General features: G+C 42.9%; 1 protein-coding gene across 1 annotated transcript in view; it reads left to right on the forward strand.

The window, feature by feature from the left end:
* Positions 1–21,762, forward strand: part of ppl (periplakin) — a 70,915-nt gene that overhangs the window by 24,167 nt on the left and 24,986 nt on the right. Inside the window, exons 2-11 of the mRNA XM_052022207.1 lie at positions 18–117; positions 2,273–2,427; positions 3,080–3,200; positions 6,157–6,282; positions 7,108–7,149; positions 7,412–7,573; positions 8,736–8,843; positions 12,017–12,112; positions 17,754–17,876; positions 19,885–20,031. Of these exons, the coding sequence (XP_051878167.1) occupies positions 18–117; positions 2,273–2,427; positions 3,080–3,200; positions 6,157–6,282; positions 7,108–7,149; positions 7,412–7,573; positions 8,736–8,843; positions 12,017–12,112; positions 17,754–17,876; positions 19,885–20,031 (1,180 nt within the window). The remainder of the gene's footprint in view (positions 1–17; positions 118–2,272; positions 2,428–3,079; positions 3,201–6,156; positions 6,283–7,107; positions 7,150–7,411; positions 7,574–8,735; positions 8,844–12,016; positions 12,113–17,753; positions 17,877–19,884; positions 20,032–21,762) is intronic.

Below are 21,762 nucleotides of genomic sequence, written 5' to 3' on the forward strand. Positions count from 1 at the left end.
TTGTTCATCTGTTACAGAAAGGTGCCTTCGAAGCTCACACAGCTGATCGAGAGGTTACAACAGAATGCAGATACTGTGGAGAAAAACATCTACAAGATTGAGGAAAGCCTTCTTCAAGTAAGTTTTGAATTGAGTGGAAATAGCAGTTGCTTGAATAACTGGCTTGCTTCCTTCCTAAACCCTCTTGTCTCGGTTTTCACAAGTCACACCCAGTTTGTCACCCTTGTGTGGGTGTGCATCTGTTTGCTGTTGTTTTCACCATCTATGATTATTGGGTTGTGGACAAACCCAGGTGAAGCTCCACCCTATCTTGCATTATTTCTAACACTGGGAGGTGCTCAAAGAGTAATGAATGTATTGATAAAAATCTTTAAATTTTTCTCCACTGACTTACTTATCAGAATCAAATCATAACTCAAGAGTGAGTCGCCCAGTAACCTGTAGATGACAAATGGATTGATTAAAAGAAAACCCTAATATAACTTGAATAATTCTTTAGGGAACAGCTGAATGCAAATTCCAACCACTTCACAGGGACATGATTCTTTAGAATCTGACTGGGTACAAGGTCTTTGGGAATGTGAGTAAAACTCCTGTGTTGCCTTTTTACATTAACTTGTTTATTCACTTGAATAAATGCAGAAACCACTAGAATTTCTCAGTTAGCCAGCATCTCTGGGGGGGAAGAAAGACTTATTTGATCCGTGGTAGCTTTCATATATTTATACTCCCTTATGGACTTGTCCACTTGTACAATCTGTCCCATCACATCAGTTTGTAATTTTAATGACATCAGTTATGTCTCCTCTAGGGCTTTACCTTTGCATGGAAAACAAAAGCCACCTGCCTGGCCTTTCCCTGACATTTTCACACTCTCAGTTCTGTAACATCCTCTTATATCTTTCTCTAATACTTTAGTATTTTTTGTAGTCAAGGTCAGAATCAGTACCGCAAAATGTACTCCAAGTGTGGTTTAATTAATACTCTGAATATTAATTAGAAAATTCTTTGAGTACACAAAGTCTGTTTTCTTCAAATTAATAGCATTTTGACCAGTCACATCTGAGATGATTTAGTTGAACTTTTCAGGCTACAACTAGAAGCACACACAGTTGCGATGTCGGTTGCTCGAGTTTGGATCTGGGGAGGGGGACCAGCCTTTCCATAAATAACCAGAGACTGAAAGTCAAATATGGAGAATTCCCAAGTCTGTTCGATTCTAACAAGTACAAAAAAATAAGACCAACTGGTGTGTAGTTGCCTTGGAAGAAGACCATCACGTTTGCCATCCTTCAGATAAGATCTTTATTAGTCATATTTACATTGAAACACACAGTGAAATACATCTTTTTGCATAAAGTGTTCTGGGGGTAGACCACAAGTGTTGCCATGCTTCCAGAGCCAACATAGTATGCCCACAACTTCCTAACCCGTACGTCTTTGGAATGTGGGAAGAAACCGGAGCACCCAGAGGAAACACAGTCAAGTGACTCAGCCTTCCTTGGCACAGAAGGGCAATAACAGCCAGAACCTTTTTTTTCTGTTTCTGTGCAGGATCTGGATGGTTTATTTCTGTTCCTATTTTATATGATCCTTTGCTGCAAATGATCAGACCTAAACACTTAGTGGTTGATGTATATCATTTACAATTTTCACTCTTTCTTCTGGTGTTTCTACAATCTGGGGCATTACCTCATCCATGAAACCAGAAATAAAATGCTTATTCAGTATCTCCGTCTCTCCCTCACTCTCCTCAACAAATCTATCTCATACATTCGCAATTGGCCCTTTCTTCACCCTGATGAAACTCTTAATATTAATGTGCCTTTGTTCTGGACAACACTTCATGTTTTGTGCTTCAGGCCTCTGCCAGTGTCCCTCCATCTCCTAGATCTGCTCACCATCAATCAAATCACTTTTAGAAAAAGTCAAGGTTCATTACACACAATCACAGCATTGCGCTGGAGGAGGAGCACTACTGCACTACATTCTTACAAAAAAAACTCTCAACTTTATTCAATCACTCTTCATTCTGTTGGCCAGGAATAAGAAATTTCATGAGGAATCTCACTAAAATAAGTTTTATTTCAAGGCTTCAGTTTCAGTCTTCCATTTCCTCATTATGGGAAATTGTAGACTCAAGCATCCTAGTGAAAAGATATTTCCAAATCTGACTTCCTTCTCTCTTGGTGACTAATTAATGAATGGGATTCTCAAGAATATAGAAATGTATCTTGAATAAGTTTATCTCCATTGTTTTAACTCCTTCTAGGATGTCAAGCGCATAGAGGAAGGGAAAAGTGTGTTATTCCAAGAGGACACTGCTAAACTGATGGATGATTCAGATATAATACTAGCAGACCTTAGGACAGATGCACAGACAGCCCTCTCTGAGAAGCATCCACAGTCTGATATGATTGTAGAGGAGTAAGTGGAACCACTTTTGTTACAGTATTTTGCAGTGAAGATAAAGGTGAGGATTAGTCGCACAGATTCCAAATGTTCTTTCCTGTGTTCAACTCTTTCCCCATCATAATGATACAGAATTAAATAGTATCTATGGAGCACAAATAGACTACACAGTCCAGCTGGTACCACCACCCATATAACCCCATCACCATAACCTGCTCCAGTTTACCTTGGAGGAAGTCCATGTTGCACCCATTGTCTGGATAAAGAAGACTTCCTTGAAATTCCTTACTGGACTTATCTTTTGTTTAGAAGGAGGCTAATTCTTGCTGGGCCATGGCTTTAAAGATGTCAGGAACTAACCAACACCTCACCCAATCTGCTTTTAACAGAAAATTGGCAAATGGTGGAATTTGTTAAAGACTGGTGATGCATTGTGATTATTCACCTCCTTGGTCAAGGTAGCTTATAATATCCAACAGGAATAAAGTCCAGGATTAAGTATTGATACCAGATCATGGCATGAGGCCTTTGGGAGAGTTACAATACTCTTCCCTAAAATAGCTTTAATCATTGAGGAATATTGAATTACATTTGGAAAAAATAATGAAGACGAGGACAGAATATCAAAGTTCCAAACTTTCAGTAAAAGAATGAATTTTCTTTTCAGTATCAAGCAGTTGAAAGAAAGAATCCAGAAACTGAGACTAGAGCATAAGAAGGTTTACAATCTTAGCCGGACTGATGGAATTCCTACTATCGACTGGTCCAAACTGATCGATGAGAAGCAGGTAATAACAGAACTATCTTTCAAACAAAAAGGACTCTCACTTATGTACCGTGTTTCATGTTGTCCCAATACAGGCCATAAAGTCCTTTTAAAGTATAATCACTGTTGTGGGAAATGGGGCAGTGAATTTCTCTAGAGGAAGGTCCCATCAAAGTAATAACGACAGATAATCTGGGTGTTTCTTTTTACAGTACTGTTGTTTGAGGGATAAATATTGACCAGGTCACCAAATCAATGTGCTCTGTTCTTTTTGAAAATAATGCCATGGGATATTTTGCATCCGGCTGAGAGAGCAGGCCATATCTTGTGTAACACCTCACAAAAAGGCAGTATTTCTGACAGCAGCACTACTTCAGTACTGTGTTAGTCTGCTCACATTGATTTTTTTTATATATGCTCAATTCCCTGCATTTGGACCTGAAGTACAAGCTTCTGACTCAAGCGATAGTGTCACCCATTTAACCACTGCTAATTCACCTTTACATCTCTTTCTGTTAAGATTTCGTGGTAATTTCTGGTTTTACAACCACTCTGAGTAGCATCTGTCATTGTGTGGAATAGGATAGACTTAATGTTGAGATTTTTACATTCCAAACTTAAAGTAGCACTGTGGATCAGACTGGTGATCATTGGGCAGAAGGGAGGTGGACTTCTTGAAGTCAAACTTTAATCTCCACATTCCATGTTGTGGACCTGTGTACATGTTTAGTATTTAGAAATAAAAACATGGGAACATAAGGGAGTCATGGTAGGCCATGATACCCCTTATGCCTGCTCTACCACTTGGTTAGATCATGATTGATCCTTTATAGTCATAGAATCATAGAGTCAGAGATATAGCATAGAAACAGGCCCTTTGGCCTACATAGTCCTTACCGACCATCGAGCATTCATGTTTGCACTAGCTTTCCCCAACCCAATCTTTTCTTCCCACATTCCCTTCAGCTCTCCCCAGATTTACCTACACAGTTGGGGCAATTTTATAGTGGCCAATTAATCCATCAATCCATTTGTTTTTGGGATGTGGGTGGAAACTAGTAGAAATCCATGTAGTCACAGGGAGATTGTACAAATTCCACTTGGACGTCACCAGTGATCAGAACTAAACCTGTGTGGCTGGAGCTGTGAGGCATGAACATGTCCAATCATCAATGGATCTCAGCACTGAATGTACTTGAGGACTGAGTATCCATCTCTGACCTTCTGACGTAGAGAACTCCAAATATTCAGAGGCCTCTGAATTTGGTCATCAGTCACTTATCCCTTATCCTGAGACTTTGCCCTCTAATTCTCGACTGCAACGTGAGGAAACAGCCTCTCAGCATCCACCCTGTCAAACTACCTCAGAACCTTATATTTCAATGAGATCATATTGCGTTTTCTCAATTTCTGTGAGTTTAGGCCAATAAATCTTTTCTGATAAGACAACACTCTTCTCCCAACCTCTACAGCAGTGAATTTAAAGGATTTACACTTCGGGTAATCTTGAATATCGGTGGGTAATTTGAACCTAATTTGAGAGTTGCTTGCTGATGGAGCAGTTCTGGCTTTACTCTGGCCCCCTCTCCCCACTATACGATAAATCACTCAGCCAAGAACTAGTATAAAAGCGGCAGAGTTCCTGATCACTTCAGTTTCCTGATCACCAGGTTTTCCCAAGACACCCAAATTCCCCCTAAGACACTTGTACTCATTTACCATAGTTGTTGCGTTGCAATATTTAATAATATTATACTGGGTGAAAAATGCTTTGGGATCTCATGAAAGGGATGCGGATGGTGCTGCATAAATGTAAGTCTTTCTTTAACTAAAATCTAGATTTTGCTGTGAGTGGCGAAGGAGTGGCTTTTGCCACTCACCTGGGGTAGAGTTGTTCAGAGCCTTTCCTCGGCCTCATCAGCAGAGGTTCTGAGTATTTGAAGTGCCCTCTACTGGGGAATCAGTGGTGCCTGTCACCAGGGAGGTTTTTCCACCAATCCGCATGAGTAATCCTCACTGAGTCATACAGACTGCAAAGCTGGAAGTAGAAAAATAGGAATTATAAATTACACTCAAGTCATTGTACAGGAAGCAAAGTAAGGATTGGGACATGTACATTGGATGAAGGGAATAACATTAAATAGAAAAATGTGCATGCTTCCTTACTATGTCATGAAGGAAGCCATTCAGCCTAGTAAGTGCATGCCAGCTCTGGCAGAGTAATCCCATTGGTCTCATTCCCCCTCTCCTTGTTTCTCTATAGCCCTGCAGCACATTTTCTCTCACAGGCCCAGCAACTCCCCTTTGATTCTTTTCTCACTTGCACTAATGGGGCCATTTATAGATGAACTGACTGCTATCAGCACATTTGAGATGTGGAAGGAAAGCAAAACATCTAGTCACGGGGAGAAGGTGTAAACTCTGCATAGATAGCATCCGAAGTCAGGATTGAACCCAGGTCCCTGGAGCTGTGAGGCAACAGTGCTAACTGCTGCACTACCCAACAGTAATCTCCCCGAGTGGATGAGAATCCATATTTATAAACTTCATTTTGTCAGAGCCAGAGAAGCTTTTCTAGTAGCAGTTTCCAACTATGCTGAAAAATATCATTTACCTCTGGTTCCACTAACTTTACTTTTTCCATTGGTCCTCAGTGCCAGTCTAGTGGGTAACTGTCTGAACGACCTCCCCACTGTGATTCCTGTGCAGATTGAATTAGGGAGAACTGCAGCAGCATTAACTGCAGATGAGTAGGGTATCGTTGGATCAACACATCTGACTGTGTTCAGGCAGATATTGAAAGTTGCTGTCAGCTTTGCCTTGTATTATTAGGGAGCTCTGATGACCTCACTTTGCTAGTACCTCAAAATCTGGGCCAATCTTTTGATACAAAATTGTTCTGTCTTTGGAGTCTTTGATCTCCAGTGAAGGTACGGTTTCCTCCTGTGAATTTTTCCTGTGTCTGTTTACTCCTTCAGACAGAGCTGAACAACCAAGGCTTTGGAAATGAATTACCTTTTGTCGATCAACAATTGGAACACCACCAGCTCTTCACTAAAGAGGTTGAAACAATTGGAGATCACATCAACAAGAATGAAAACCAGGTAAGACGAGCAGTCAGCAGGTGTGAGGCTTCTGTACAGCTGTGGGAGGGAAACTTGTAGGTCAAAAAATGTTGTACGATCTGAATAACTATTCAGACAGCAGCATTGTTTGTGGTACCCCAAATCTTTGCATCCAATTGTAATTCTTCAAGGATAAGATAAGATATCTTTATTAGTCACATGTACATCAAAACACACAGTGAAATGCATCTTTCGCGTAGAGTGTTCTGGGGGCAGCCCGTGAATGTTGCCATGCTTCCGGCGCCAACTTAGCATGCCTACAGCTTCCTAACCTGTACGTCTTTGGAATGTGGGAGGAAATCGGAGCACCCAGAGGAAACCCACGCAGACGTGAGGAGAACGTACAAACTCCTTACGGACAGTGGCCGGAATTGAACCCGGCTCTCTGGCGCTGTAATAGCATTACGCTAACTGCTACACTACCGATGTAATTTAGTTTAAAAGGATGCTAAATAAAATAGGAAAGCAAAATACCTTGTGCTGGAAATACTTGGTAAGTTGTGCAGCGTGGCTGAAGAGAAATAGAATTGCTTTCAAGATGATTGTTAGGTCCCCATTCAAGGAAAGTTATTGTACCTCAGAATTCAGCTGCTGAGTGAACATATGAACTTCATTGTTGTAATATCCAACATGCAGATAATTTCTCCTGTAAACTGAGTAATCATTCACAGTGGAATGGTTCGCTATTTAAAGTTTTTGTTGTGAGGGGAGTAGAGAAGACCATATCTTTAAATGAAATCCTCTCCCACAAAATATAGTTTGTTATCTATTAAAACACACTCTCTCTCTCTCTCCTTTCAACAGAATTATATCAGTGCCATCCAGGTGAAGTACAACAAACTATTGGTGAGTATGAGGAAAATCTTGTTCAGAACTGTATCAGCCCAAAGTCTTTCACGTACCTATGTGCTTTAGATTGGCTTGACAGTATTAATTAATATTTGAGCTCCAATATTAACGACATCAGGAGAGACGCTGACTCTTCTATTCTATTGCTAAGAATATAAAGAGCTCGTTGTTACAAAGTGAACCTGACGGTCTGTAAAGCCACCGTAATGTCAATTAGTATCAGCTGTTGCTCAATGTCTATTTGGCTTGTTCTGCGCAGAAAGGAACGCAGCAGCGGCAGAAAGACTTGTCAAGCCTCCGTGAGTACATGCAGAACTGCACCAATGAGCTGTACTGGATGGACACCCAGGAGGAAGACCGCCTGCGTTACGACTGGAGTGACCAGAACCTGGACTACAAAAACCGCCACCGTCAGTATGAGGTAACGTCAGGCAGACCTTTACTCACGATCTGGGGGGCACTGTCAAGCCCAGCAGTTATTTCCTCTTCCTAGGTACCTTTGAGAAGGTGGTGATGAACTGCCTTTTGGAACCATTGGAGTCCCTCTGGTGAAAGTATTCCCATGTGTTGTTATGAAGGGAGTTCCAGAATTTAGACTCAGGGAAGCTAAAGGAACAGGGATATATTTCTAGACCAGGTTATCATGTGACCTGCAACACCAAATACAGGTTGCAAGTGTTGATTTCCATACCGATGAAAAGATGTATCAGCCACGGGGAGTGAAACAAAGGTTCACCAGACTAATTCCTGGGATGATGAGACCACTGTACCAGGAGAGATTGGGTCAGCTAGGCCTGTATTTAATAGGATTTAGTAAAATGAGAGGAGATCTCATTGAAACATAGAAAATCCTGACAGTGCTCAGCAGGCTAGATGTGGGGAGGATGTTTTCTCTGGCTGTGGGATCTAGAACTAGGGGTCAGATTCTGAGGAAAGGGGGTGAGGCATTTAGGACTGAGATAAGAAATTTCTTCCACTCAAAGTAGTGAATGTGCAGAATTCTTTATCACAGAGTCTGCAGAGACTAAGTTGCCAAATATATTTAAGAAGGAGATTTCTGGCAACAAGGGGTATGAGGAGAGAGGACTGAATTATACTATCGAGGTAGAGGATCGGCCATGAATGTCAGAGCAGGTTCAAGGGCTGAATGACCTATAAGCTGCTCCTATTTTTCCATTATAAGACTATTGAACGGTCCCCCAGTACGATAAAATGGGCTCTTGACCTCACAATCTACCTCATTATGGCCTGGCACCTTATTGTCTGCTTGCACTGCACTTTCTCTGTAACTGTAACACTTCATTTTGCATTCGTGATTGTTTTCCCTTGTATTACCTCAATGCAGTGTTGTAATGAAATGATCTGTATGAATGGCATGCAAAACCAAGTTTTTCACTGTACCTTGGTACATGTGACAATATAAATTGGTAAATCAGTTTATTACATTTACCAAGCAGTGAGCCAACAGCCGTAAATGTTGCGTCTGCAGATGTGGTGGAATTCCTCTGCCTGTACCTCTTGGGTCTAGAAGGAGGGTGGGGGGAGATTGGCAGTAACCCTGACACTTTGCTTGCCTATTGCAGAGCTTTGTGAACCGACATCTGGAAGCTAAAGAAGCCGCTGTTACCAAACTTCATGATGAGGGCAACAAACTGTTGCAGATGAACCACCCAGGAAGGAATGCTGTTGAGGTAATTGGGACTTAAACCCAGGTTTATAGTTGCAACAGTAGCATGGTTTTCAAAAGGTCAGAATGTGGAAATGGCAGCCCTAGTACTCCCAACCCTAAGTTACTTTTATTCGACAGATTTCTTTCCAAAAGCAAATACTGCAGATGTTGGCTATCTGAAATCAAACAAAATAAACTGGAAACATTCAGCAAGTCAGGCAGCATCTGTTGAGAAAGAAAGAGTTAATGTTTCAGGTAAATGACCTTTCATTAAAATCAAAGGTTACTTTTTAACTTAGCTGACTTGGATTGTAGCTCTTAAGACACAAATTATGAAAGTAGAATGAGAATTCTTTTAAGTAAAATAACAATTATATCTAACTCATTGGCTGGAAGTTAAACATTACATTCAATTTTTTAAGTTAGTAGTCCTTTTAGTTTGATTTGTAAAGTTCCGGTCACGTATTCTGGATGTTCAAACCCACATCACTTGCAAGAAGTAACTGCTACAGTATGGTCCCTGGTACTGTATAGGCAACTGCACCTGCTGAGGCTAACCATTCATTAGGGAGGTGCCTTGAGCAGGTATTTGTTCCCTAAATTACACTTGAAGGAGCCTGTATTAGGAATGTCTAAGACATGGACCTTACAAATTCGCAAAGAATGCTTGCAGACCTTCCCTGTGCACTTCATACATATTCCCAAGAAACTCTCGATGAAAGCTCTTCCCAGACAATGTCTCAGAGGAAGTGTGATGGCTTCCAACCAACAGGAGCCATAGTGTGTCCACAGTGCCTGGTCTGCCTTGAGTTCCAGATTGAAGAGGTTCCAGATTGCCTGCTTGAATGATCAGGTCTGGTTTGATGAGACCAGTCGGGAGATCTAATAGATAATTAACTATAAGCACAGGGTGGTCTTGGTTTGGAAACAAACAACGTCACACCTCAGAGGGGAGAAACAGCTCTACAGGCACCAAAAGGCCAGGGTCCAAGAAAAAGAAACCTGTGGCATGAAGTACAGATGGTGGTTGGAGAAAGTGTCAGAGGTCCAGCAGCTCACTGAATGCCATGACATGCACTAACTCTTCAGTGTTGTCAAAGCCATTTACAGTCCAAACACACAAAGGCCCATCCCAACTGTGAACCAAGGATGGAGGAGAGATTGCAAAGGGCTGAGAAGCACTCAGTACCTACTGGATTTTGAAGAGCTCCACAGCCAAGAATCTATCCTTGATGCAGGTGGTCTTCATCCTGTGGCATCCTATCTGGTCTAGTCTCACCATGGAAAGGTCATTTGTCAAGTGAAAAATAACAAGGGCTCTGAAGCAAATGCTGAAGTTTTAAAACTTGGCAGACAGAAATTTCACTCAAACGTTTGGGAAGAGGAAGATCTTGGCGATGTTATACTGTAAGTAGCTTCAAAGAAGGAGACAAATGCAATGATGGTAATGGCAGAGGGCTCTTCCTGGCCTGTCACATCTCCTCCCACTGGCCAAAAGTTGCAGTGTGGATTCTATCCATTAAACAATAAAGTGGACACAATCTTCACAAGAGAAGAACCAGCAGCAGCAGGCATGGACTTTACAAAATACTTTGACTTGGCAATCAAGAGGGACTGTGGGGTATCCTTCTCAAATGTGGCTGTATACAGAAATTCATCTCCATCTTTCATCACTACGTGATGGCATTCAGACTGTGATTCTAACAACAAATCAAATCCCAGTATGGACTGTGCCAAGCAAGGTTGCATTAAAAGCCCCAACACTTATCTCAATCTACATTGCCACAATGCTACACCTCACCTCCAACAAGCTTCCCATTGGAGTGGAGCTAATCTGCAAGAGAAACGAGAGACTATTCAACCCACGATGACTCCACTCCTTAACCATTGTCATTCCAAGTGTGGTATTGAGCAGCATCATGCAGACAACCAAATGTGCACACTCCAAGGTCTGAGCTCCAAACCATAGTTGGCTCATTCACTGAAGCATACAAGAGCATTTATACCCAACATCCACCAAGTAAAGGTCCTCTATGAACCTGTCCCTGTTGTACAACACTGCCCTCCAACAATAAAGATCCACGATGAGACCACAGAGAAAGTGGCCCATTTTCCATATCTTGGGAGTCACCCAGCAGACGGCAACGATGAAATTCGCCACAACTTTCAGTGTGCCATTGCTTTCCAAGGAAGTGTGTTAGAGGATCAAGCCCTCACACTTGATACTAAGCTCATGGTCCACTGAGCAGCTGTGATCACTGCCCTTCTATGTACTTCTAAGACATGGACTACCTATAGCAGGCACTTCAAAGCACTGGAAAAATACAAGTAAAGCTATTTCTGGATTGTCCTCCCATTAACTGCCAGGCCAACATCCCCAGCACTGAGGCTGTAGTAACACTCAGCAGGCTCTGTTGGACAAGCTGCATCATCCACATGCCCGACACCAGATTCCCAAAACATACCGTCACAGCAGCAGATTACCAGGAGGCCAGAGCAAAGGCTTCAAGAATATTCTCAAAGCTTGCTTGAAGGAACACAACTTCACCAATGTGAGGGAATCCCTGGCCATCACCCCTCAGAGTGGAGAAGGAACATTCAGGGAACCATTGAACCTCATGTCTCTTCATTGGGAGCATTCGGAAGCTGGGTGAAAGGAACTCATTGCTGCACATCTGTCCACCACCTTCAGCTCGTCCTATGGCAGAGTCTGCAGGTCTCACATCAACCTCATCATCGCTTCAGATGCCACAGAACTGAGTGAAAATGAATTGTTCTCACCATATGAGAAGTAGAAGAAGGGTTACCTAAAATACCAGGACAAGGCACATCAATTCCTTGTGCTCATAAGAAGAGCCCTGATCTTATAGCTCACACTTCTCTCCCTAATATGTATGATCTGTAATGATTTTTTGTTTTTTGAAAACTAGTGTGATAGATTCAAAATAATGATACAATTGCTACGGAGATGATCCTTTTAATGTCACTAAGATCAAATTTTTACTATCTTGGGTATCACACAACTTTTACATTGAAAGACCAATGTTTTTTGTCGGTGTGAAGCTTCACCTTTCATAAAATTAAAGGTGTGTTACTTCTGTAAATAATTCCATAGATATTTCAGAAAAGTGGATCTTTAAGATCTGTTTGAACAATAATGCTGATACTGATCCCATAATTGTGGCTGTCTCTCAGGCCCACATGGAAGCTGTGCATGCCGACTGGAAGGAGTACCTCAACCTGCTGATCTGTGAGGAGAATCATCTCAAAAATATGGATGACTACCACAAGGTAAGAGGGATCTGTGGAATCAATCTGGTCATCACAGTTGGCTTGTGGGGACCCAGATATGAGTTTTTCATTCTCTTGGTTTGATGCATGAGGTAATTGAAATGTTTCTTGTCATGTGATAAGTGCTTCCAGTCATGTGATCAGGGCTCTGTTTGCTGCATGCTCCTGTCATGCTATTAGTTGACATCCACAATAATGTAATGACTATTGCACAGCTCAAACTCGATGCACAAAATACAGCAGAATTTATTTGACTTAGAGTAGGCAATTTTCCTTTGGGGACCTGAGTGTTTATGGGGTACTAATAAGTACCCCATAAACACTCATTGTGTAATTGTTTGAACAAGTGTAGTAACATCAACACCTGGATCCACTTCTGCTAAATTCATTCACCCATGGGCAGCTGATGGGGCCAGAGGAGAATGCACACACAGTAAGGGCCCTCACCTAAAAGGTATGTGTGCAGCCTGCTTTGGGGAAGCATGTAGGACTCTGCTGGAGCAGGAGTCAGCCCATGGTGCCTGGATATGAGAAGGGATTTATGTCGATGTCATGAAGATCGCACTCTCCACTGAGACCCCAACCTCCCACACCACCCCAGCTCAACATTTATACCCCTCCTCTCCCAATTGTAAGTTGAATATTGCAGTAGCAGTAGCAGTAGCAGGCTGTTGCAAAAAGAAAGGCATTGTCCGCATGCATGTTTAACATGTCATTCCAGTATTGAAGAATTTCTAGGTCAGAACTGTTCCATGACAAAATATTAAAGCGTTTCCAGAACACAGAGCATGTAAAGGAGGTGCAGCACCTAGAACCAACCACTCATAACCAGCCAGTAGCTCCACTAAAGTTGGTGGTTGCTCCAAAGTTTGCATCAATTACAGAGACACGAGATTCTGCAGATGCTGGTATCTGGAGCAACACACACAAAATGCTGGAGGAACTCAGCAGGTCAGGCAGCATCTATGGAGGGAAATAAACAGTTGGTGTTTCAGATCAGGTCCTGATGAAGGGTTTCAACCCAAAACATCGACTGTTTATTTCCCTCCATAGATGCTGCCTGACCTGCTGAGTTCCTCCAGCATTTTGTGTGTGTTGCATCAATTACATCATTGTTCTGGCTTTACTTTTTCATGTTTTGCCCCAACTTGCATACTTCCTTTTAATGTTACTAACAATTTGTTAAAGAATAAGGCATCCTTGATTTATTGCTTGTGTATCAAGAATACCTGATTTGAAATTGATTTTAATCAGGACATTTGATGGGGGGTTAGGTAAGCAAATAAAGAAGAATACTAGTGGGTTTAGAACTTACATAGAACACTACAGGCCCTTCGGCCTACAATGTCATTTTACCCTGCTCTAAGATCTATCTAACCCTTCCCTCCCACATAGCCCCCCCATTTCTCTATCATTCATTTGAGCTTCACTTGCTGAAAACAATGGAGCAAACCCTCTACTTCTGCAATGAAATTTAACTCTAAACACCAGGCCAGGAGAATATCAATGTGTGAATTATTTCCTTCAACCAATGCGAGTTTATTTGCTCAGAGGCTCTTCTTTGTAGTTGCTGGGTGGTACGTAAGCAGTATTGTTCCAAACTGTTTCACGAGTAGCAGCTTTCTTTTGAAATGTAAATCTTTTCCACCTAACCATCAGGTTTCCTGTTTGGATAAGCCATAAAAACCACATGAAACTGTCTTTTAATACTCAGCTTTTGAGGGTTGGTGGCTGGTTACTCCTTTTTATCCGTACAAATGTTTCACTTGGTGAACTTGCAGCAAAATGTCCTTGGAGGCAGAGTAAAATTCAGCTTTGATCACAGGCGGTAATCAAGCATGAGAGTCGTACTTTGCTGTGAACCTTCTTTTAGCAAATATGCCTGTGATTAATTTCTATGAAAAATGACAGTGGTTTCTCAGCCTAAAAATGTAATTGATAGGATTTTGCTGGGTGTGTTATGGAATTAAGGATAGAGATTGGAGCAATGATCTAATTAAATGACTGCTTAGGCTTGAGGAGCTGAATGGCCTGGTTTTGTTCCTCACTTCATAGAAAGCTGCGTCTAATCTTGCTAAACACTTTACTTGCCATCAGAAAGGTGGAGTCTATTACTCACGTCATCGTGGGAAGAACGTACAAACTCTGCACAGACAGCAGCTGAGGTCAGGATCGAACCCACGTCACTGGAGCTGTGAGGCAGCAGCTCTACCAGCTGTGCCACCCAGTTTCAGCAGACCGATGGACCGGTGAGCCAAGGTCTGATGATACTTTGGAAGTTGATGGCACTCCAGCAAAAGCATTACTCACTGGGCAACTTGTTCAATGTGCAGTATGTTGCGCGTCACTGCACTTTGAACCCAGCTTGTGAGGAAACAATGAGCTGTCAAAACCTACCATGAAATCCAAGTATCAGTCACCCCTGCACATATAAGTCACTCCTTTCCCCCACGCCACCCAAGAGGGGAATTTCTAATTTTAGGAAAACACCTTTCTTGGGTTTAAAGTACATTTAGCTTTCTCCCCCACAAGCTTGAGACATTTAAGATCTCCTGGTTGGTTCATTGGCTACTGTAAATTGCCCCTGGTGTTGGTGGGTGGTAAATAAATCAATGGGAATTGAGGAGCATGTGAAAGGGAATACGGGGAAGTGAGGAGAACTGGGACTAATGGGATTGCTCTGCTGGGAGCCAGCACGGGCACAGTGAGCCAAATGGCCGCCTTCCGTCTCATAAGCAAGTCAATCAAAACCGAATCAGTTGAAGGTATGAAACATTATGTACTCCATTCATAATGCACTGTGTTATTTTGAAAAATGTTCAGCAGAATATGTAGCAACACAAAAAAACAGACATCAGAAAGTTGTGTCTTGAAAAGAAAACATTGAATTCTTCCAAGTTTATTAGTGAGATGAAGATACTGGTGTATAAATTACATTGGTATACAATTTCCCCACACCTGTTTTTTATTTTGGCCTCTTCCTAAAAAAACAAAGTAGACTAATACATTTTTTTTACAATACTTTAAACTCAGGCTCTTCTACCTGCCCATTTAATCTCAGGGTGCCAGAGTGGACTGAACTGGCGAAAGAGTGCCAATGTTCATGGAGTCAGACTAAGGAAGTAGAGTGCCAGCAAGTCCAGAATGGAGTGGTGAGGGGGGACAAATACTCAGGTGGGTGAGAGAAAGAGTCGGCTTGAACTGTGAATGTTGGAGGGAAGAAAGGATGACAGCTTGAATAGGAAGGGTGCAAATGGCAGAGGGGTAAAAGTTTGAAGCAGTTTGGAAAGGAGAAGAATATCAGGTTGGAATGACAGAAGGAATTGGATGGGATTGTTGGGATTTGAGGAAGGGACAGAATGAACCGCTGGATCAGAAGAGAGGAGAGATTGTTCCCTCAAGGACTTCGGTAGGAGGAACGTGTGAAGGTGACTGTAGGTGTAACATTGGGAGAACTGATGACCTGGATTTCTTTGTTTAAAATGTCACTTAAAGATGTGATAAAAGGGAGAAAACAGCAACTATGTATTATGGAAGTTCTTAAGATGAATCTGAATGCATCATTTTGAATGTTAAAATGATTCCTTGGACCTCCTTGAGATGCAACATAACTTTTCTCCCTTCTGAACATTCTCCTTAAAGCTTTCACATTTTTTTTGTATCTAAAATAAGTGCAAGATTTATTAAGCACACAACCTGAGGCTGAAACAACTGCTCCTGCACCCGCGCTGCTTCCTGCACCTGTGCCGAACTCCTCAATTTCATCATCTTTGCCTCCAACTTCCACCCTGCCCTCAAAGTCACTTGGTCCATCTCCAACACCTCCCTCCCCTTTCTGGATCTCCCTGTCTCTGTCTCCGGAGATAGATTAACCCCAGGCATCTTCCACAAACCCACAGACTCCCATGGCTACCTTGACTACACGTCTTCCCACCCTGTCACTTGCAAGGACGCCATCCCCTTCTCCCAGTTTCTGCACCACACCTGTTCCCATGATGAGGCTTTCCATTCTAGGACATCAGAGATGTCCTCCTTTATCAGTAAGCGGGGTTTCCCTCCCATCACCCCATCACCATCAATGCTGCCCTTGCCCGTGTCTCCTCTACTTTCCGCACGTCCACCCTCACCCCCACCCCAGTGACATAACAGGGACAGGGTTCCCCTTGTCCTCACCTACCACCCCACGAGCCTCCGTATCCAACACATTCTCCTCAATTTCTGCCACCTCCAATGGGATCCCACCACCAGGCACATCTTCCCCTCACCCCCTCTATCTGCTTTACAAAGGGACCACAGTCTCTGCCACTGCCTTGTCCACTCGTCCCTTCCCACTGATAACCCCCCTGACACTTATGCCTGCAACTGCACCAAGTGCTACACCTGTTCCTACACCTCCTCCCTCACCGTCATTCAGGGTCCCAGACAATCCTTCCAGGTGAGGCAGCGCTTCACCTGTGAGTCCGAGGGTGTCATTTATTGCATCCGGTGCTCCCGGTGCAGCCTCCTGTACATCAGGGAGACCCGACGCAGATTAGGTGACCACTTCGTTGAGGACCTCTGTTCCGTCGGCTGCAACAGCCAGGTCCTCCCGGTGGCCACCCACTTCAATTCCACATCCCACTCCCGTACTGACATGTCTATCCATGGCCTCCTCTACTGCCACATTGAGGCCAGATTCAGGTTGGAGGAAGGACACCTTGTATTTTGCCTTGGGAGTCTCCAACCTGATGGCATCAACTTGATTTCTCTAATGTCTGGTAACCCCACCTCTTCTTTGTCTCCTCCCACACCCCCAATTCCTTTGTCTTCCCTTATTTGTGTGGCTTCCTTGCCCATCTCCTCTCCTCCCCTCCTCTGTCCTTTATTCCATGGTCCACTGCCCTCTCCTACCGGATTCCTCCTTGTAATTTTAAAAAATTTTATTTACAGCGTGGTAACAGGCCCTTCCGGCCCAACGAGTCCACGCCGTCCATTTTAAACCCATATTAACCTACCCGTATATCCAGCCCTTTGCCTCTTCTCCCTATCACCTCTCGGCTTATTCTTCTCTCCCTCCCCCATTCACTACCATCCCCCTCTCACCTGGACTCGCCTATTACCTGAACTCACCTATCCCCTGCCTGCGTGTGCTCCTCCCCCCTCCCCCCACCTTCTTATTCTGGCTTCTGCCATCTTCCTTTCCAGTCCTGGTGACAGGTCTCAGCTGGAAATGTCGACTGTTTATTTCCCTCTGTGGATGCTGCCTGACCTGCTGAGTTCCTCCAGCACTTTTTGTGTATTGTTTGAGAGCCAGAGGTCTATCGTCAGGGCTGGTCAATAATTGTCTTCCCTTGCCTCTTTCTGTTTTATATGCACAGGTGTGACCTCCAGTTACTGAGGTAGGTTGGCAGACCTATTGTTTGACACATTCAGTTATATTCTGTTCATGTCTGGTGAAGACAGTTTTAGGACTACCCATGAAGGTCAAGCTCTTTGTCTTGCCTACAGATTAAGATCCTGCCTCTCCTGTTCTTTTACCTGGAACACATTCAGAACTGAGTTTAATCTTTCTAAGCAATTAAGCAGAGTCCTAGCCAACAAAATGGCCCACTGTCTGTTCAATGTTACAAACAGTCATTTTTAATGTTTTTTAATCCTTTAGTTTTACAAAGACTCAAAGGATATGCAGGAGCTTCTCAAAAAAATTGACAACGATCTGGATTCGAAGTACAATCCAGATTTCAAAGATGAATTCCAGCTTCAGACTTTGCTCCAGGACCTTGAAGTAAGTAGAATTGTCACTGATGCAGAAGCAGAGTTTGAACCATTCACATTTTGAGAGATGCACACCCAGCCAACATCAAACGAGAAATGTTAAGCACTATTGTTTTCACTTCGAGAAACACTGGGAACACAGCGGAATCTCACTTGTGATCTGAGTGTGGGCGGTTCTTGCGGGGGCAATATTCAGTCAGCCCTATTCAGTTAAGGAATGCAGGGTGACTGTTCTGGAAACTATTTCAGAGTAACAGTCACAAGTGTGGATGTGATCCTGATTTCCCGAAAAGGAGAAAAGCCCGTTTTTCTGATTCGTTTACATAAGGGCTTAAGACATAGAAACGAGGAGGCCGTTCAGCCCCTCGTGCCTGGTCTGCCATTCAATGAAATGATGCCTGATCTTTTACCTTGCGCCACTTTCCTACACTAAACCCAAACCCCATGATTTCCTTAAAGCAAAAGTCCATTGATCTTAGTCTTGAGCATACTCGGACTGAACCTCCGCAGCCCTCGAGTGGAGAATCCCAAAGATTCACTACTGTCTTGATAAAGAAATTACTTTTTCTCTTGGTCCTCAAGGACCCTCCCCTTATTTTGAGACTGGTTCCAGATACCCCTGCCAGGTGAAGCATATTCTCTGCATCTACAGTATCAATGCAGACCCAACAAAACCTGTGCTTTCAAATTGTCAAATCTTTTATCAAGGCAAACATCCAAAATCTTATTTAGGCCTTTAAATTTTGCTTTCTGCTTTTACCTGGCGTGGGTAATCAGTAGGGTATGAGCTGCAAAAGGGTGTATCTATACATTGCCATCTATAGCTTCCAACCTGAGTCTGAAAACAACAGAGAAAATGAGAGTTATAAAGACTATAGGGCAAATCTTAATGGCTGTGGCTAGTGCCTCTGGATATTGATTGACATTCCAATGGAAGTAAGCCTCTGGTTTACATGCACCTACTGTGGGTCCAAGACTTGTGCCATAATGACACCACATTTGCTGGGATTGCCTGGTGTGATGTTAGGAGTTCAGCTTTCCATTATTATGCCAACTCTGCCTTAAGACAGGATTTGCAACCCCTTTCAACGGGGACTGCAGGCCTGTGAATGAGGTGGCAGCGTCATATAGCACAGGAACAGCCATTCAGCCCACCACGGCCATGCTGACCATTGCACCCATCTGTACTAGTCCCATTTCCCTGCATTAGATCCATAGTCTTCTGTGCCCTTTGGTAATTCAAGTGCAAGGATTGAAGTAATTTTAAAAATTTGACTTGACTTTATTGTTTCTAATTCCAAGTCCTATGATGGCTTTTAATTAGTTTTTTAATTTATAAAATTGCAGCTTTTTAATAATATGTATCAATTCAAAAACATTTAAAACTGTTAAGAATTTAATCATGGGGTCTGATCTGAAACAACACTCCAAACCTAGCTTTGCCCTCTACCAAGACTGCTAGGGACATTCTGTAATCCCTCACTTGGGGCCCAATGCCGTTGAGATCCTGCAGCCCCTGTCCAGGATGCCAAAGCTGGTAAGATCAGCCTTCTACATCTGGTCCAAGTGAGCATGTGGGGTCCAGCAAGATCCAGCCCTTTTGTTTGTGCAGTCTTGATTTAATAACCTCTTGCCATCAAAGCTCTAGTTGAAACCTGTAGGAGGGGTGGTACAGTGGCGTAACAAATAGAGCTGCTGCCTCACAGTGCCAGAGACCCGGGTTCAATCCTGACTTCAGGTGCTGACTGTGTGGAGTTTCCACATTCTCCCAGTGACTACATGATTTTCCTCTGAATACTCCCACATCCCAAGGGCATGCGGGTTGGTAGGTTAATTGGCCACTGTAAATCTGAGGGAGTTGATGGGTATTTGGGAAGAACAAAAAAAAATAGGGTTAATGTCATATTAGTGTAAATGGGTGGTTGATGGTCTGTGCTGACTCGGTGGGCCAAAGAGCCTTTCTCTATTCTTCAAAGTTGTACTCCATTTAATGTTAGCTTCTGCTTTGCCTGCTTCAGGATCAGGACCGAGCATTGGACAAGTATGATAATGCAGTGAAAACGCTGAAGAACCGCAGCTACCAGGTGCTGCCTCTCAAATATCGTCGTGCCAACCCTCCCAAGGCTGTCCCAGTGGAGGCTCTCTGTGACTTTGATTCAGAAGAGGTAGGAATACCTCAGTTTGATTTGTCTTCTCTGACTATCTTGGTAGAAGTCAAAATCTAGCAATGCCAATTGATTGTTGAAATCTCACCATTCACAGTGGGATTTCCTTTTTAGTTTGGAGATTTAATTACACTCAACCACAAATTGTGTTTCCATCCTATTGAGTACATTAAGTTTTCTGCTGGATTTGGTTTGATTTTTGGATGAGAAATAAGTAAGTTGGTTTATTTAAGGTACAAATCCAGATGCAAGTGCACAATGTTACAATCTGAGCAGCAAGTAATTTAATATTCCCTGAGCCTCAGACCTACTAATCATGGTTTGTACAGCACTTTTTACCTGATTGGGAAATCAATAGATTTGCATAGCCAACGTTAAGCATGTTCTCCCCAGTGGCGTTTTCATCCTAATGTGCAATTAGTATCTGGAAATGTCAAAATTGCTTATAGCTTATTAAATATATGCTTCTCATAATATCACAAAGGTGTAGTTCATTGATCCCATCGTATCCACACAAGCCAAAAGAGCCACCCACCCACTCCCACTCCACAGCCTAATCTCACTTTCCAGCTCTTGGTTCGTAGTTTATAGGTTACAGCATGTCTGGTGCACGTCAGGCGCTCATTAAATGCAGTATCTCCTATAACTTTTCAGATAGTGGATTCCGGACCCCCAGCACCTTCAAGGTTAAAAAAAACAATTCTGCAATTTCTCCCTAATCCTTCTCCAAAACCTCCCAGGGCATGGAAAGCTCCAGACCTAATGCAGATTAAGGTGATTAGTGTAGTTAGGTGCAATGGGCAGCATGAATGTTGGCGACTGAAGGGCCTGCTTCTGTGCTGTGCAACTCTATGACTCTTAATTTCTTCGAGTCCATGCCCCTAGTTATTAACTACCCCCCCCCCCTTTTTTTAAAGGGAAAACATTCCCATCCACTCCATCTAGACTTCTCATGATTTGAAACACATCAAACTCTTGAATTAAGGTGGAAAAGTGATTGCATCAGATTATACTTTTCATTTGGATCCATTCTGTCTGGAAGAGTGATAGCAAATTCACTCTCCGCCCCACTAAAGAACTGAAATAAAGTGCTAATGAGATCAAGGTTTGAGGGAGGTTTCAGCTCAAGTTCTCCAGAATTGACTTTTGCCATTTCTCTGTTTCACAACAAATGATTGAAAAGTGCTGATTCTGTTGCGGTATTCTCAAATTTCCCTCTTGAAAGTGACCTTCAACTGTTCTCAACAACTCGGTCATGTAATCCTCTCCAGGGAAATGTGCTCAGACAAAACTATTTCCACCTGTTCCCCGGGTGTACTCTATTGTCCAAAGTTGTCCCAACCACTATAGTTATAGTCAAAGTACCATCTAACTGGGAGTGTCCAAAACCTCCTGCAGGCAGAAATCTGAAAACCAGATTGTGTGTTTATTGGACTGTGAGGCTGACTTAAATAATACTTCACTACCAATGTCAGGTGTGCCTGCCTCTAATATTACAAGAGCAAGTGTCTTGGAAGTGGTTCCTGAAATTAAATCTTTCACCGCTGTCAAATCTGCCCCACTTAAACCATGGGATGGATTTTATGAGAAGAGATAGTTGGAAAATTTTGCCAGAAGATGCAAATGGAAAAAAAAATTACTCTATGGTCTAGGAGAAGCAACGCCAAAAATAGGTGGTGAGCTTGGCCCAGCTACCAGACCCTCTGATCTCTCAGCCCAGGTTACAAATGC

This window comes from Pristis pectinata, chromosome 8 (assembly GCF_009764475.1).
Source record: "Pristis pectinata isolate sPriPec2 chromosome 8, sPriPec2.1.pri, whole genome shotgun sequence".
Lineage (NCBI taxonomy): Eukaryota > Metazoa > Chordata > Chondrichthyes > Rhinopristiformes > Pristidae > Pristis > Pristis pectinata.